General features: G+C 31.8%; 1 protein-coding gene and 1 long non-coding RNA gene across 2 annotated transcripts; both read left to right on the top strand.

The window, feature by feature from the left end:
• The first annotated feature begins 654 nt into the window (after nucleotides 1-654).
• LOC110738717 lies at nucleotides 655-2,055 on the top strand. The gene is made up of 4 exons (XR_002514651.1): nucleotides 655-1,022; nucleotides 1,163-1,335; nucleotides 1,651-1,715; nucleotides 1,825-2,055. It is a non-coding gene; the product is annotated as an uncharacterized LOC110738717 (long non-coding RNA).
• Nucleotides 2,056-10,672: 8,617 nt separating this feature from the next.
• LOC110738716 (cysteine synthase, chloroplastic/chromoplastic-like) lies at nucleotides 10,673-19,334 on the top strand. The gene is made up of 10 exons (XM_021919125.1): nucleotides 10,673-10,977; nucleotides 12,170-12,279; nucleotides 12,639-12,696; nucleotides 13,821-14,084; nucleotides 15,029-15,166; nucleotides 15,346-15,397; nucleotides 15,481-15,560; nucleotides 16,617-16,676; nucleotides 17,502-17,582; nucleotides 18,978-19,334. Exons 1-10 carry the CDS (start codon nucleotides 10,759-10,761, stop codon nucleotides 19,065-19,067), a joined length of 1,152 nt encoding a protein of 383 aa, XP_021774817.1. The 5' UTR covers nucleotides 10,673-10,758; the 3' UTR covers nucleotides 19,068-19,334.
• Nucleotides 19,335-19,413: the final 79 nt, after the last annotated feature.

The following is a 19,413-nucleotide window of genomic DNA, read 5'->3' as shown; positions in this document are numbered from 1 at the left end:
TTTATAAAAGCAATTTAATTACATTCAATCACAAATGATTAATTTTTAGTCATTTAAAATGTGATTTTTTACTAATAAAGGTAGATAATTTTTATTTGTAAAGGGTTACTTTTATGTATATTGGGGGTAACTTTTGCTCATTTCAGGATAACTTTATAACGGATGTGCAATATTTTATTGTACATCCAATTTTTTAAAAAGTTTATATTTTTTTACATCCGGGTGCAGTATATATAACAAGATCTCTTATTTTTACAACATTATTATGTTATTATGTGAAGTGAACCCTAAACTTTAGAACGAACAAGTGCTTCTAATATGTGGATTTTTTAAAACTTTTTTTTTTTTTTTGAAACCATGCATACTAATATTTGGATTTTTTTAACTTGAATGTTGACAAACATTGCTAAGCTGTTAGCCTGTTGTTATACTTTACGTTAAGTAGCTTTCCTCAAAAAAGTTAAGTAGCTTTTCTAAAATCTAAATTATAGTACATAGTTGTTCCCATTTGAATAGGGCATGCAAATGCTGGAATAATTAGGCTTGAGCAAAACTATCTGATTATCCGATAATCCGAAGATCCGATCTGCACCCGATCCGACAATTTAGGGTAACCGATCCGAAAACAAAGTCGGATTTCGGATCGGATATCCGATCCGATATCCGAAAATTACTTTTTTTTACCCAGATTTAAAGTTCAAATATTATCCATATGCCCAACAGCCCAAGCCCAACAAAATCTCAACTTACCCTAATTTCAAATCCACCTCTTTCCTCTTTCTTTTCTCCCTATCAGTTAGTCTTCTCAGTTTCTCACTCCTCTCTTAGTCTTGTCTGAGTTCTTTCTTGATCTCTCTTAGTCTCCTCTCTACTCCTTCTCAGTGCCTCACTCATCCACCAGAAGCAGCGGCGCCTCACTCATCCAGGCCACCAGAAGCAGCGGCGCCCCTCACTCCTTCACCAGAAGCGACGACGCCCCTCACTCCTTCACCAGAAGCGGCGCCCCTCACTCCTCCACCAAGGTCATCCTATGCTCGTACTTCTGCTGAATTGCTGATTTAGTGATTTAAATTAGTCTGTGAAAGAACTTGTGATTGAGAAAAAATAAGTAAATTCAGTTTTATTTTGTCAACTAGTTAACATTTTGATTTATGTGTTTTAGATGGATGATGCTACTGTAGAATCTGCTAACGTAGCAAATCAACCAACTGAAGAGGAGCCCTTGGCGTCAACTGCTGCCAATGAGGAGCATGCTGGAATTGAAAAACCACCACAGCCACCAAAAAAAAGGCCTTCAACCACTACTAGTGATGCTGATGGAGCTGAAAAAAAAAGGTAAAAAGAAAAGATCTTGGCTTTGGGATCAATTTGAGTTAATAGTAAAAGATGGGGATAAAAGATCAAAATGTGTGTATTGTTCTGTTGATGTTACTGGTGACTCTAAAAAGGGTACAAGTGCTATGAAAAATCATTTAGAAAGGTGTAAAGAATACCCCCCTAATGTGAGCAAATCCCAAATGCTTCTTGCTTTTCAAATTCAGTTTATGTTCTGTAATCTGTATTATGTTCTGATCAGTTTAATCTCCTATTTTAGCATTTGTTTTGATTTGTCTTTTGCTTAACAATGTATTTTCATCGTGTTTTTTGTAGAGTTGTCGTCTCTTGTTGATCCGCCTTCGGTTTCCGTCATTGATGATTACTTTTAGTATTAGAAGGTAATACTTTTTTAGTTTGAATTTTAAAAAAATTATAGTTTAATTTCTGCATCTTTTTTGTTTTTATTTATCTTATGATTATCTAATATTTTGATCTCATATTTTGTAGAGTTGTTGACTTGCCGTATGCTCATACTTTGTTGATCCGCTATCGGTTTCCGATGTTGATGACTTATTTTTTAGTATAAGATAAAATGCATGTATTGACTATTGACGTATTGTTAACTATTTGGAAATTAATGTATTTGGACTTTAAATTTTCTTTGTCATATAATTTGTACTTTTGTAGCACTTATCCAATTAGTTTGCATTTTGGCAAATTGGCAGCCATGGCAGGTTATTTGTATTTTGTTATTTCATTATTTATTTATTTTTTTTTTTTTCTGGAAATGACTAAATTAGCCGTGGACAGTATTTACAAGTCCATTTTTTTAATAGGATAATTATTTTTAATAGGATAATTATACATCTATTTTCTCTCTCTTTGTTCAGGTTGTGAGTAACATGAGGAGAAAATGGGTAAAAAAAAAATATCAATTTTTCCATTTAAAACTACTCGTAATCAAAGTAGTCAGATATAGGATATCCGATATATCCGATCCGAATTTTCGGATATCCGAACTTTTCGGATCGGATACAAATAGCAAATATACGTATTCTCGGATACGGATATCTGATCCGAAATCCCCTTTCGGATCGGATATCCGATCCGTGATCAGGCCTAGGAATAATGTTTGGACAATACTGAATTAGTGGATTTTCCAAAGAATTTTATTTGATTCATTATAATACTTCCAACTTCCTTCTGTCCAATCAAATTGATATTGTGAAACTAAATATCAAAATGGTTAATTTGTCATCATCAAACAACAATCTACATGAACAAGTTTTTTCTTATACATTTTACATAGAATATTATATTTTATTTGTATTGAAGTTTATATAAATTTCATATAGGATCATCTAATTGAGATAGAAAAAGTAGCAGTGATGCCCCTGTTGAAATAAAACCAAAATGAAATTCACATGATCGAGTATTAAATTTGTCTAAATAATACAAAATTAATGTGGAATATCATAGACTATAATATCACGACTTCACGTATTTACATGAAGCAAAGAAACCAATAATCATACAAAAACACTAGTGCATCTACTTTCTTTTAACGATGAATTTCTCTTTTAACGGTAAGAGTTTTAACAAATTCATATATACATAGTATCTTACTATTAAAATGAGTTGGCTAGTTTGGAAAAGAAACCCCCCCCCCCCAAAAAAAAAAAAAGAAAAAAAAAAAAAAAAAAAAACTACTGATTTGTTAGTTTGTTACTACCTATCATCCACTTAGGATTTCATTGGACTTTACATAACGAGGGCAAGGAGTCAACTTCAAGAACAAGAAATCCACCTACTATGTGGCCACGTTCATTTGGTACAAATAAATAAAATCCTCGAGATTTTTATGTACAAAAATAGGGCCAATTAGCAAGATTGGTAAATAAAAAAGACACCTAGTGTCAATTTGGTAAAAAAAACTTACTTTGGCGACAATTTGGTAAAAAAAAAACTTAATTTGACAATAATTTGGTAAAGAAAACTAACCTTAAGTGACAATTTGATAGAGAGTAGGTATTGCGTTAGTCTCAACTAATCAAATGTGAATTTTTGATATGCTCATTGGCGGATATCCTTATTGGCTAGATGATATCCTCTACTAGCTGGATGATATTCTTTATTAGTTATATGATATCCTTTATTGGTTGGATGATATTTTTTTTTTTTTTTTTGTATTTTATCACATAATTTTTATTATAAAACCTCATTTATAATATACATATAATGACTTGGGGCATTGCCCAGGCCAAAAACTAGTTGGTGTTTAAAAACACTAACCACAAATCACTCATATGCCAAATGTCACTACAAATCACTTATATGTCATTTGTCAGCTCTCTTAATCTTTATATTTTAATTATCAATAATTTTAAAAAACTATGGGTTAAAATATAACATGAAAATTTTGTAAATAAAGAGAATTTTTTTTTAAAAAAAAAAAATTACCACGTACAATTGTTGTTGTTTTAGCAATTACCACCTACTTCTTCTTCTTCTGTTATGAAATATTTGTGGATATCCATTATCATCCTTTGTATCATTCCGGAACAATCTAGATCTAGGGTTTATATTCTTATCCATTCAAACCCTAATATATTGTATTTATATATACCCCATTATATGGAATAGAAATACACTGATAAATTCTCTATCAATCTCTCTTATATTTCTCTCTATTTTATAACACGTTATTAGCACCAGCCCTACCTGATTGAGCAAATAAATTAGCATCATTAAGGTTAGTGTTTATTTTAATTTTTCTAATGAAATATAAGCAACGATCACGTAATATATTATAAATCATATATGATTGTTTTGGGTCAAGGTGTTTCATCATTAGGTGATTATATATTATGGCTTGACTTGTTAATTGTGTGCGTGGGATCGGTTGATTAATTAATTTATTTATTTATTTTTGTGAATGTATTTTCGTGAAATTGAAGTTTACCATATCAATCAATAATACAGAATATATATGCTTGTGATCATGCATGTGATTTTTCTACCATACTTCATACCATTAGGTTCTTTATATGGGTTATTTCAAAGTCTTTCATTTAGTTTTTGTTCTACTTCTATTTATACTCTATATCAACCTTTTGCATCTGTTTTGTTTTTCTTTGGCCATACTGAAATTATTTACATGATTATCATGTTTTGGCAAGCGCTAATTTGTTTACACTTGGTTGAGTTTCCCAGAATTAAATAAATTGGATGTTTGAATTACATCCATTAATGAATATTATTATATTATAATCTCTATTTTGTGACTTATTCTTTGTGAATTTATTATGTTTTCTATTATTTGATATTTATGTTTAGAACCCATTCCGTCAATACTGCTATAGAATTTGTTGATCTAAATATCAATCCCTAATCACTGCTATAGAGTATGTGCCAAGTTTATTTTTTTTAGGATATGAATAACATACATTATTATTGAGTAATATGCTTCAATAGGCGTTGGTTAGTGAACTAATTAGTTCCTTAAGTTTCTGAATTATTTGCGAGGTTCTAGTATGAGTCAACAATAAGATAAATGTTAGTGGATTTATTTCTTTTAGGCATTTTTCTTTTCTTTGTTAGTGGAGTCATGCTCCTATTATTAAGCTTTTAGTTGGCCTAATTTTAGCTTTGTTTGTTTTGTGATATTGGCCTGTATAAGGCATCGAGGTTAACTTAATTAAACACGAAGCATTATCCTTCTTCTACTATATTATACTTTGCTCTGCCCTCCGAATTCCAACAATTATATTAACAAAGATACTTATCTTTTTTGAATTCATTATTAAATTAATTATTATGGATGTTATGTTATGATTCTGTATGACTATAATTTTATTATCTTACTAGAATTTATAATATTCTCTTTTATAGCAATTTATGTCGAACCTGACGAAACTTGAATTTGAGGCCCTTGATGTCATCGAAATGAACTATTGTTTGATTTATATTTAATGATTGCTAGCAATTTGAAGCATATTATATACAATCTTAGTTTTTCATTTTTCTTGGTATGAGGTACATATATTGCAGAAATATACTGCATATTTAGCTACTTGAAGAGGATAAATTTAATTAAAGTTTGTATACTAATTTTTTAATGACTAATTCAATTTTCTGGTGATTGTGATGATATTAGTTGTACAATTAGTGAATTTACGTATAAAAGCATGATGTTATATTTTAATGATTACATGAATAGTTATTGTTTATCACAAATCATGCTAGTTTTTATTTAAATAGTGAATTTAAACTATAGTCTGTATTGTGATGAGCTAACGATAATGACTATATCATGGATATCGATAACTTCCTATGATATAGGTAAGACAATAAAGTAGTGTACTACTATTAACTTACAGGTTAATTCTCTATAATGGCATGCATATTCGTCTCAAAATTTATATTATGTTGATAATATTAACTTGGTATCATGATCATATACTAATATCCTTATAAGTTGATAATATTATGAATCATACTATGTATATATATTATGTTGATTGATGTGTGATTAGATTCAATTATTGTATTATGTGCCTACTTGAAAATTGGATTATTGGAATGAAATTAAATTGAAAATGATGTATGGACTTGAAGTTCCTTAATTAATTAAATATATAGCAAAAAGTGTGTTATGAGTCAAGTAATTAAACATGATATTGTGAGAAACCATACATAATCAACGTTTTATTATGCCCATAAATATAAGAGGTTTTGTTTTTTTTAAGATGAATGTAATTGGGCATGAGGAACATGATAAGTGTTCTATAAAAATAATTTTATATAAGCATATTTTTGCTAAAAGGAACACGTTACTTGATACATGACATTGGCAAAAGAATTTATGGCTTAAAAGATGCAAGGATTTTAAAGGTTGTTAGATGGATTCATTCCATACCCCTATATGCAAGGATTAGGGGAAGATTGTATGTAATCCTTGCATATAAATAACAAAATATATTGATGGTCAGTTTGATACATACAATAACTTAAATACCAACGATTTATTTAATAGAAGTGGCCACATGTTAATTAAATATTTTGAAATGATACCATCCTGAAGATGGATATATTATCATATACTAGTTGTAAATGCTCTAATTTAAAATTGATGTCCTAAGAGTACAACATCAATTATTGATGAACCTATAGCATGCCTGAAACGTGATAAATCAATAGGTTCTAAAGATAATTAAGTATCTTTGAAAAGGAAATGAGTCACTATTGACAATGACAAATTTGAGGAAGTGGTAAATATCATTACATTTCTAGAAGAAATCACTTTTAGTGAAGTTCATATGTTTCATGATTATATAAAAGACTCTAGAAGAGTATAAAATATCCAACAAGATTAACATGTATCAAGTTTATAGTTTAAACTCTAGTAGAGTATGAGTAATTATTGGATGAAATATTAATTGATTGTCTTGCCAATTGTATAAAGAAACACATGTTGGTGTTCTAATATCACATCACATTCATGGCCATGCATATAGTAAGTTTAATAAAGTGATCACTAGTGTTGAAAACTGACCAGAGTTCAAATTTAGAGAAGTGATTGGATGTGATAATTAAATTAGGCCATCTGGGTTTAATAATAATTACCCATAATGGAAACCTGAAGTTTCATTTGATAATGTGCTGACGCTTTCTCAATGTTAAATATATAAAATGAATTGAATGGCAAGACGTAACATTGAGATTGAGTTATATTTGAATTGTGAGTTATTATAATTTGTATTGATGAAAATTTCAAGATTTAATATATTTTGATTTTTTTATAAAGGAGTAATGGCTGATAAAGGAGTTATGGATGACCAGAAGTTCACCAAAATAACTTATATATTATTGTCAACTATCAAGTGATCAGAAGCTCACCAAATACACTATTTAAGTCTTTAAAGATCCAGAAGATCATCACCTACTAGAATTACGAGCAAGTGATTTACGCTTGTATAACAATTCTTTTGATTGGGGCTATTATATGTTAGCACATATGAAATAGGAGAAGAAAGAAAAACGTACAACTGCACAACATATGTCTCCCCATTGACATTGATCCCCAGAAGAGAAAATATTATTGAAAATTTAATAATAAATACACTTGAAATATAAAGTTAATGAATAAATGATTCTTCATCGAAATTGTTCTCCGGAAGAGATAAATTTTGATTGTGATCCTCCCAATGAAATGAATTTTGATGCAAATTTATATACTAAGTTGGTATAAAAGAGATATTTTACCAACTTAGGGGGAGAAGAAATAGCAAAAGTTGGGAAAATCGAAAAAAAAAAATCAAATAAATAAAGAATATTTATGTTCCCTATAATGGTAGTTTGAAAAGTTATATATATGCCAACTTTTGTATATATATTATCAAGATATGTTGCACATTTATGATTTGATTTGTATTCAGTTATGACTCATGTTTCATAGTGTTGAAGATACATTTTGGTCATATTAATTATGTGTATACATTGAGATAAAATCTTGCCAATTGTACTTGAATCACTACACCTGAAGTGTAGGTTGTATATGATCGGTTCCAAAATAAAGATATGTTTAATAGATATGATATTTGACAAGATAGTGCAGTTGACACTAATAGTGTAATAGTATATAAATACCATAGTGTATGAAATAACCTTAAATTGGTATAGATATCTGAATTATTATAATAGATGGTCTATGATGTAAGAAAAGTTATGATGGTACCAATGAGATTGTATTCAGATATCATAGTAAAATAGCATGCGGAATGTAAGTTACAGGAATTTTATGATATCGTTACATAATGGAACCGATGAATAATATGCATATGCATAATGGAATGGACTAATAAGTAAGGGATCTGAAATATATGTACATTTTGATGTCGACATAATGATAATGATCATAAGTTTATCATGGACCCGAAGTCCAATGAAATATGGATTTTTAAATCCACACTGTACATTGTCTTGCATCATTTTGAGTCTTATATTCATGTGCATGTGAGTAATAGGTTAATTGTTTATTGCATATGTAGGAAGTTAGATGCATTACTCATTGTATAATTTGTTTATATGTTATCATGTTTTATATATCTCATATTGCATGGATTAATTTCTTACAATGGTGTGGTGTATGTGAATGTTCATTCAAAGTATAGTAAGACATATTTACAACTTTGATGAAAAATTAGAAAGAGATATTTATATTCCAATGGGCTTATAATTGTAATGAAAAATTGATGACACTTACTTAATAACAGGTTATGAATCATGTAAAAGAAGTTCCTGAAGAACTTATATACGGCGTATTAAATGCCCAACCCTACAAATTTTTATGTCTTGAATATTACAATTATTATCAAACTCTTGAAAAGTCTATGTGACTACATTATTGACATCTCAACCTGAAGTTTGAGCATATGAGAGTTAGTAAGATTTACTATTTGTATTTACAAGAGAGCTATCATGTCAATCATGAAACATCTAAATAATATCAATGGAATACTTATGCGCGAGAATGTTTTTTCATGGTCTAGAAGAACCATGATTAGCGTACATAATTACATGTGTTATATTATTAATTCATACAAGATTGAAGAACAACATTAATATTAGCATGTGTTGCCATATACGTAGTAATTATTAAGAAATGTTTGATTAAATAATGATCATCAATTTCTATTATTCATGGCCTCTAGAAGAAGGCATAAAGTATAATGGATAAGGCAAATTTAAACAAAGATTTCAAATGAAATGTGGACAAACACATGTCTTATTATCATAAGTATGGTGATATGAAGACTCACTTGCTCGTGTGAAGATGTGAAGATTTAGGAGGATCAAAGATCAAAGAATGATACTTTTCTGCGCCATGTGAGAAAATACTCAACTATATTGGATTCATTGTTGCGACACTAGAAGATCTCAAGTTATGTATTCATCAGGGGGAGAAAATACGCGCTGCACTCTTTTTCCCTTGACCATGGTTTTGTCCCAAATTGGGTTTTCCTGGTAAGGTTTTTAATGAGGCAGCATCTCGAGCGTATTACGAAGAATGATGTACTCTTTTTCCTTCACTAAGTTTTTATCCCACAGGGTTTTTCGTAGTAAGGTTTTAATGAGGCACAATCTTCGATAATGGACATCCAAGGGGGAGTGTTATGAAATATTTGTGGATATCCATTATCATCATTTGTATCATTCCGGAACAATCTAGATCTAGGGTTTATATTCTTATCCATTCAAACCCTAATATATTGTATTTATATATACCCCATTATATGGAATAGAAATACACTGATATATTCTCTATCAATTTCTCTTATATTTCTCTATATTTTATATTTTATAACATCTTCTTCTTTTTTTTTTTTTTTTGAACTTTACCACCTACTATGTTTTAAAACATGGAAACTTTCCATCTGACTCTAAACTGAAGTGTGATGCTATGTGGGGCCCACTAACTACCTTCTCACCCTATTCATGATAAATTGGGGCTTCCTCGTAAATAAGTATGAGACCCAATTACCCAATGTAGAAATAGGTGATTTGAAATACTCCCTCCGTTTTTTAATTGTAAATGCATCACTTTGATTTTTGCATTATTCACATATCATGGTTGACTTAATTTTTTTCACGTCTATAAAATAAATAAATGTTATCGTTAGGTTCGTCATAATGTCTAGTTTCATAATATACTTTTGTTATAATATTTTACTAATTATCAATTAAATATATTAATGATCAAAGTTGAGTCTCGGCAAATGTGCTAGTCAAACTGATGTAAATAAAAAAAAAAAAAGGAGTCAATAGTATAAGGAGTACAAAGTATTTTAATACGAAAATTTATCAAACTATATTAGGACGAGGGACCAAGAAAAACTTGACTCAATTAGTAAGAGTCTTACCTCGGTTGATGAGTGTACTTGGAGGTGGAGATCCTTTTACCTCAATACTACTACAAATTAAATTATAATTATAATAACTAATACGAAGTACTACGTATTTTTTTTTAAAAAAAAAATATTAACTAATACTACGTATAATAAGTTCACATAAAAATCAGATGAATATGAAGCATCCGAGTGAATGAACACATTACCCGACCCTTCATACTCATGCCAAATTTCAATGCCACCACCAAGCTTATTATAACATGTCGTGTTTGTTTAGCTCAATTTTTTACTAGGCCTAATGCCTAAATAAGTAAATAGTCTATGCGTTAGTCCGACCTGATCCATGCCCAACTCACGCCACTAACTTTACAAGATTAGGACCACATCGCGGTCTACAGATTATGTAATTTGCGACGACAGTAAATATAGACTGAAAGCGAGGCATATATTCGAAGGACAACCACCATTTCCAAAGAGTGGAACACAATCGAGATTAGACAATAGAAAGAGAAACAAGAGAGAGAAATCAACAATGGCTTCTTTGGTCAACAACGCTTACGCTGCGCTTAGCACTTCCAAATTGGAGCTTCGAGATGTTAACAGCCTCACCAATTTCCGAGTTGGTCTTCCATCATCGCTCAGTTGCAAGAATTTCAGGAAGGTTTCTTCTTCTTCAATCACCTGTAAAGCTGTTTCTGTTGCGCCTCAATCCACCAATGAAGGCCTTAACATTGCTGAAGATGTTTCTCAGGTGAATCTCTGGTTTTCATTTTCAATTGGGTTTTTGTTTTTCTATACATTTATTGTGGTTTTTGATTGAAATTTTGAAGTGGGTTTCTTTGTTTTTTGATTTCTGATTGCTGTTTTGAGTTGGGTTTTTGATTTTATTTGCGAATTTGTGGTTGGGGTTTTGGGATTTCTTGAAGATTTGGATAGTTTAAGGATTTGTAGACTGTTATAATGGCAGATAATGATTGTGTTTTGATAAATTGAAGAATTCTGTAAGAAATTTCTGAAGTTACCAGGTCATTGTCTTGTCAACTTACCAAATTTACTAGGGTTGATTTGAAATAATGAATGAATTTCAGAAGCTCTAAATTACCAGGAATGTTGTAATGAAATAAAGAAATGCTGGGAATTTTTTCGTTTCTGTGAAGTTTTGGTGGTATTTACACAGATTCTGAATCAGTAAAAACTCGAGTTGAATCTGTTTGTTTAAGATAAGAATATTACTCGCTCCTTCCTCGATGGAGGTAAATTAAAAATGGCTATTGTGACAAGAAAAACTCTTCATATAGCTTCATAGTAATGCACATCTATCAGATACTCATAGTCATAATCTTATTTTGAATATCCATTTCATCATTCTTCCCGTCAATCATCTTTGCATTAGCCCATCGGACAGGCTAGTGGCAGCCTGAGAATTGCTGCTCATAAAAAGTCAACAGCATGCTCTACCTCAAACATCTTGTTATGACATAACAACTTTACACATGTCTATCAGCTCTCATTAATTCATTATAACCTTTTCACCAATTCTACCTATAACTATTTTGTTATGACGTAATACTAATTGTTGGCAAATCTATGTTACCTCAAACATCTTGTAAACATTTGGATTCTTTTCTTACTCTTGTCATGAGCTTTTAGACGGACTTTCAACCAATACATTCATGTCTAAGACATTTTTTATTTGAAGTCTAGCGTTTAGTAGCAAACGTCACCAAAAATTCCCTCAAAATGTTTTATTTGAAGTATCAGATATTCATATTAGGTACGCTACACTGGTAAGTTATGTGTTTTTTCTTGGTGAACTGATAAGCATTCCCTTTATCTCTGCAGCATCAAAGAAAAATCTTGTTTTTTTTTTTCCTTTTATTTTTTTCGTTAGAACTCATCTGTTGAAGCTTAAAGTAATATTATTTTTCTTAATTATGTGGTAGCTAATTGGAAAAACTCCAATGGTGTATCTCAACAATGTATCAAATGGATCAGTTGCAAACATTGCTGCTAAGCTTGAGAGCATGGAACCCTGCTGCAGTGTGAAGGACAGGTAAAGAAGATCCATGGCACATCTTGTATTTGTGAAATGAGTTCAAGAGGGTTTATATGGTTTAACAGGAGACATAATCTTTGCAGGTTTTTTCCCCCAAATAAAATTTGTACATTACTTTGCTAAAGGTGGATAAAATTTCTAAAAGAATATAGTCTTTTGGTTTTCCATAAATCCTTTTCAGCATGCAACATATTGTCAATTCTTTATAGTGTAGTTGAACAGTTATATGTCAAGAGAAGGCTGATTTTATGAGTTTGTACATTGGGAACATAGCGACTAAACTTTCTTTTTCTGCAATGTTCTTATTCTTTCTTTTTCTGCAATGTTCTTATTCTTTCTTTTTCTGCCCACATCAGGATTGGTTACAGTATGATTGATGATGCTGAGCAGAAAGGAGTTATCACAGCTGGAAAGGTATTGCTTTTAAGGCTAGACATTACTTGGAGTTCCTGGACATCTATATGCTTGAAGAATGATGTATTCTTGTTGAACATTAGGTTCTTGCTTTGTCTAGACACTAAGTTAAATTTTAAGAGACCCATTATCAATTTTATCTATCCCCCTTTTTGTTGCCTAGTTGCCTTCCTGTCACACTCGCTGATTTAAACGAGAAGTACATTAGTAACTTGGCTTTTCCAGTTATTAGTTCAAAGTCTGCCATTTAGGCATAAAGTTTCTGCTTTTTAAGTCCATGCAAGTTTCCATTTGGATGATGTGTATGTGCAACACCTTCATTCTATTATAATTCAAGCGACAGAAATGTTAGAATCTTTGTATCTCACTTGTATATTTAATGGGCCAAATGAGTGGAGTATAAAAATCTGCAATTTTCCCTTATCACTGAAGTAAATTGTCTTATGCCTCTCCATATTATACTTTCTTATATGATAGCTAGTTAATTGAAGTAAATTGTCTTATGCCTCTCCATATTATACTTTCTTATATGACAACTACCATGCTTCTTTCAATTCATCAATTGAATAACCTGGTATATATTGGTGTTGGGTTTGGCTACCATTTTGTCTTCAGCATCTTTAGTTCATCTTCCTGAATTTAGAGGTTGCATGTATTTGAATCCCTCTCTAAATTTGTAACATATAATTTTAAGTGTGTTTGAAAAGTGTGCATGAGGATTTGGTATTTCATTGTGTAAATTGTCTTTTCAATCTTGGGGGATTAAATAGTTATGGCCTACTTGTCAATGCCATGGCAGATAGGCATGTCATTTATATCCTTAAGCTAATAGAATGAGTATAATTTTAGTAGCCATTGCCTGTGCACACTTCTGTATCCTGAAACTGCACCTTGAATTGCTTATATATCATTCGTGAACCATTAGTAGTTTGAAATTTTGATTACATTCACAATCAATTGTTTTTGTTTATATCATGAGGGTAGAAACACTATGGGAGCAATTAGAGCTTTAACTACTCAATCAATAAATATCATGTGGTATATCATGCACTAACAAATGCTTGTCTATTTTGTTGGGTGTTTTATGTATATGACTGATGGTATATTGTTTTCTTACCATCCAGACTACTCTGGTGGAGCCTACAAGTGGGAATACTGGAATAGGACTTGCATTTATAGCTGCTGCAAGAGGATACAAGATTATCTTGACAATGCCATCATCCATGAGTATGGAAAGGAGAGTTATCTTGAAGGCATTCGGAGCTGAGTTGGTCTTGACTGATCCAGCTAAGGGTATGAAGGGTGCAGTTGAGAAGGCTGAAGAGATTTTGAAGAATACTCCTGACTCCTACATGCTTCAGCAGTTTGACAATCCTGCAAATCCCAAGGTATGACTCATTCTGATTTTGTTCACCATCATCTGAAAGGGTGCCATTGCATATCGATGTTTAGTTGTTATTAATATGAAAGCCCTTTGCTTCTACCTTGGCCTTCAATCAGTACATTTCCTTCTTTTTTATTCTCTTCTCCTTTTTGGTTTTTCTGCTTTGTTTGACACCTAATTTTGGACTCCTACTTAAACCCAAATATCTGTTACTCAAGTTATACTATTTGACGCTAGATTTGACACGATGCAAAGGGAGGAATCTGCTTCCTATAAATCTGTAAACTTCCCTGAGTATATCACATGACATGTATATAATGTATCTGCTAGGCATTAGCATGGTTTCCAGCAGTAATAATGACAGAAAATTAGGAAGAAAAAGACTGATTATAGTATTAAGATGAGAATTACAACTAATTGATCGATAATTCCACTTTTGAGAGGTGGATTCTCTCCTAACATGAGCTTTCGAGAGGCTCACTCTCTCCCAATAAGAATCCTCACAATATTCAACATGATCATTATTCCTCCTAATGAGGCCTATTTATAAAAGAACTCTCATAACAAACTCTAACTTATTCCCCAATTCCTTGCAGTATCTTCAAAATGAACAGTTCATCACTTTGTCTATCACATGACATGGATTTAAACATATTTTCTCTGTTTGTTTCTTAATTGCAATACTTCTCATTTCATGCGTACATCTTACCAATGCATAATTTCAATCACTAATATATCTGATTATCCATGACTAAAAATTATGAAAATTCAATGTTATGAGTATAGATTGAGGCAATCTAACAAGATCTTACATTAAGTTTCATTAATTATAAATCATCAAAGCTAGCCAAAATAAGTATGTGAATAGTGCATAAGTCAAAGTGTTGCAAGTAAAAAGAATAGAGGAAGTATATAGTGTGAACGTTTCTTTTCCCATGTTTTCTGCAGATACATTATGAGACAACAGGTCCCGAGATCTGGGAAGACACTAAAGGCAAAGTGGACATTTTTGTTGCAGGCATTGGAACTGGAGGGACAATTTCTGGAGTTGGGCGGTACCTCAAAGAACGCAACCCTGGTGTCCAGGTATAGGCATCCTTGCAGCACACTATTAGCAGATATTCTCCTGTCGAGAATTCCTTTTGATCCTGTATATTATGTGGACAAGTTGCTCATTGCTCAACACGTAACAGCCTTATTCCCAGATGTATATCCCAGATGTATGTTGTTCTATATTGTTGACACATTCTTATTTAATTTTCTAGGTCATTGGTATAGAACCTACAGAAAGCAACATACTTTCAGGTGGCAAGCCTGGTAAGATGAAGTTTTCTGTGTCTTCATAGTTAAAAGTTTCCAGGCTTCATATGTATAATTGAACTTCATCTTGTTGGGTGAAGGTCCACACAAGATTCAAGGACTTGGAGCTGGTTTTGTTCCCAGCAATTTGGATTTGGGTGTGATGGATGAAGTTATAGAGGTGAATATTCTTTTGCTTCATTGCTTGCTTATGACATCTTATAATTTGCTCGCAGAGCGCTGCTTATTGCATAGATCGATTTAATATGGACCAATGTTAGTATTTCAGATTTAAAGCTTGTTTGATTGTATTTTAAAAGTAAATAATACAGTAACTTATAAACAATGCCTTTCCACCTTTAATGAAGATTGCTTAGGGATATCACATCACATATGCTCCTTAAGATATGAACCATTGTCAATATTTGGGTATAAATTGCAATCCTTGGTGAGAAAATGCCACTCCATGATTATTAATTATCAGAAGATATAGGGTTATGTAGGTTGTACTAAAATGTTTCCATGCACTTTGATGAACTACCTGAAACCATTCAAATTATAGCAATAAGTTCATCTACAAACCATATGCAGTTTGTAGGCTCTTGCAGATTTTTGTTTTGTTTACGGAGATCAAATTTTTTTGACTTTTACCTGAGTTTTTCATCAGTGAAACCAATGTGTTAAAATTATTAAGATTTTCACTTGAGTTTTTCATCAGTGAATCCAATGTTTCTTGTAACCATTCATTTTACCTCAAGTACATGTGTCAGACCAACGACACTCGGACATGGACAGGTCACTTTGACCCTTCATTTTGGGCCAAAGTTATTGGACAGTTTCACAAAATAGACGATCCAACACTTGGACACATACCCAAGTTTGAGCAACATAGAAATACTACCCGTTTTCAACCATTTATTAGCAGGAGCTGATATAATTGGTTCTGAGTTATGATTGGGGTTATTGAGCTACAGTTGTAATTTTCATTTGTGATTTTTCTGTCTTCCATTTCTTTCAAGCTTGGGGTGCAAATACTTAAATAAACTATTCTTGGTCATGACATCCATCAACAAGGCGTGGTTTATATTCCTTTAAGAATAAAACTTCAACCAGATAATATCTGTGGTTGTATGTTATGTATATATACGATAATATTTCTTCTGCAAGGGTCTCTTTGCCTTTTGAAGAAGTTCAGTGCTTGAGCCTTTCTTGTATTCTGAAATTTTATCTTTCTCAGGTATCCAGTGAAGAAGCTATTGAAACTGCAAAGCAATTAGCAATGAAAGAAGGCTTGCTGGTTAGTAGTCATAACATTGTTTTATTGATCGTTAAAGTTGTTCTATTTAAAAAAATTATAACAAGTAGACCATGGTTAGACTCTGGACAGTAGCTACTACTTCATCAATTTTGGTATTAACTAATTATGAAAAATTAATATTTGGGACGTACTTATTAATACATATCTTATGACTTCTCTTTTGATTATTTTTTTGTTCCTTGAGGGTTAGTGGACAAATAAGGTCGAAGTTTGTTGAATTATGATATCAGATCAGATCATGAAGCGTAGCCTTAGTTTAAAGCAACCTAATTTGTGGGGAAGTACTCAATGTATAATTAATATTTGGGACGTACTTATTAATACATATCTTATGACTTCTCATTTGATTATTTTTTTGTTCCTTACGGGTTAGTGGACAAATATGGTCGAAGTTTTGTTGAATTATGATATCAGATCAGATCATGAAGCGTGGCCTTAGTTTAAAGCAACCTAATTTGTGGGGAAGTACTCAATATATTATGACTACTTGTTACTATATCCAATCTTTTTAACTTTTAGTTTATTTTCTTAATATGTTTTGCAGCTGATAAATATATCATATTTTCTCATTGTCAAAAAGTTAATAATTAATAAGTTGCTGTAGAGGTTCTTTCTAAAAAAAAAGTTTCTGTAGAGGTTTGCATTAAGCACCATCTACTGTAGAATTATGTATGAAGCATATTATTTGGCAACTTTTGAAGCAGCACTACTTATTTGTTCTGTAGATCTAATTACATTGTGGAGGGTATTATGCTGATTGCTATTTACTAGATTGAATTTCTGATTAATCTTTTCTGGCTCCAGGTTGGCATTTCCTCTGGAGCGGCAGCAGCTGCTGCAGTCAAGGTTGGTAAAAGACCTGAAAATGCAGGAAAACTTATAGCTGTAAGACCTTCACTTATCACTCTCTTAATTTACACACTTAAATTTTATTCTTAGATTTAAAATTTAATCACTCTCTGTTTCACATGCTTGCTTCCCTTTGCATCTTGATTGGGTGGTAGAGTATTCCTTTATTTCCTTTGAATTGAGAAAGCTACATTAGAACCTCTCAAGAGTCATTTCTAGTTAGGCTTGCATTTTGATTGTTAGGTTTACTTCTTATAAATCTACTTTTTTTTTTTTTTTTTTTTCTTGTTATTTTTATTTTGTTCATTGTTTGAAGCTTAGTGTCCATTCTAGCATCTTAGTGACCCATAACTTCAACTATTTGCTAGTCTTTTAGGGTCTGTTCTGTAATAATTTCCTGAATTCTTTCCAACATATCTGAACTTGTTTGTACATTTCTCAACTTAAAAAAAGTAAAGCTAGGGTTGTAGTAACCATCAAAACCTTTAGAAAAAAAAAAGGGTTGATGTGCAGGGCCTTAATCAGAACAGGGGTCAAATTTTCACACCAACTTCAATGAAGAATTTTAGTGCTCAGGATTGTTAAATCACCTTGTAGACGGGAATTGGGATAACTTTTCATAGGTGAACTGAAGAATGATGATGAACAATCTATTGCCTGTTATAGGTTTCAAAAGATTACTTTGTAGTAAAAAAAATTGGGATAACTTCTCCTAGGTGAACTGGAGTCATGATGAGCAATCTGTTGCTTGCTATAGGTTTCCTAAGCATTACTTACCTCTTAGATGAAACAAATACTTCTTGCATAGTTTTCTATGACTCTACTTATAGACTAGGTTGTTTATGAGGAATCGAGGATATGTGCACATGGTAGTGTACTTAATTGGCCAGCCATCTTAGGCTGTGTTCTCATCACCTATAATTAAGTATTAGGTCCGAATTTCTTGAGGTCTCCTGTGATCCTAATTTTTCTGCTGTGAATTTATTTGTATGTGTATAAAATATGAAAAAACACTATCAATTGGGATCTTGTTAAAAAACTTACAGAGCATTTGTTTTAATTCTATAAAATATGAAAAAACACTATCAATTCGTGAAATTAGTTCAAGTGTACATAGCCTTAATGCCCACATCCTGTCTGAAAAAACAACCTTTATCAAGATTTGGGATATAGACAGTCTAAGATGTTTGCATTTGGCTCTGTATCTGATGCCTCAGAGCCCATAAATATGCCTTTCTCATTAATTTTGAGCAATTGCTTCCCTCCCTTGTGATAGCAATGCGGCATCATTAATCAAGATCATATACATACCACATTATTTACTACTACCAATTTATTACTGTGATAGATGGGTTCATGATAATTTAAAAACTTGTCTCACCTGTACTTGACACATCATCCATAACTCGGTCAATATTTCTGCTGTTCCAGGTTGTGTTTCCAAGTTTTGGTGAGCGATATCTGTCATCCATTTTGTTCCAGTCTATTCGTGAAGAGTGTGAAAACATGAAGCCAGAATAATGAGGAGTCATTTCTAAATTGAAATTGCAGCCTATTGTTAGAATGTTCGCTTAATTTCCAGGTTCTAGCCTCGTGCTTGCTTGTTGCATTCTTTTGATCCAATTGGGTATATTTGGAACCCAGAATGGTTTGTGTTTTCTCTTATTATTAGTTGACATAAAATGAGTAATAAAAGTATGTAAATCAGAACAGCAGATGATGGTTTAATTTCAAAAGCCAACAATTTTTTTCCCTCTTATTTTGCCTCCTTAAACTGGTTGCCCTTTATACCGTCCTTTTTCCTGGCTTCATTGTTTTTGCTTAACTTATTTATTCTTTTGAAGAAAATTGCTATAGTTCTCGGTCT

Source organism: Chenopodium quinoa, unplaced genomic scaffold, assembly GCF_001683475.1.
Source record: "Chenopodium quinoa cultivar QQ74 unplaced genomic scaffold, ASM168347v1, whole genome shotgun sequence".
Taxonomy (NCBI): Eukaryota; Viridiplantae; Streptophyta; class Magnoliopsida; order Caryophyllales; family Amaranthaceae; genus Chenopodium; species Chenopodium quinoa.
Note: the sequence above shows the minus strand (reverse complement) of the source record. Positions and strands in the feature narration are given on the sequence as shown.

Excerpts from the sequence above, each read along its gene's own strand:
- LOC110738716 (XM_021919125.1), top strand. The coding sequence starts at position 10,759 with ATGGCTTCTTTGGTCAACAACGCTTACGCTGCGCTTAGCACTTCCAAA. Across the intron at positions 12,697-13,820 it reads GAGTTATCACAGCTGGAAAG|ACTACTCTGGTGGAGCCTAC; the intron begins GTATTGCTTTTA and ends CTTACCATCCAG. Across the intron at positions 15,167-15,345 it reads AACGCAACCCTGGTGTCCAG|GTCATTGGTATAGAACCTAC; the intron begins GTATAGGCATCC and ends TTAATTTTCTAG.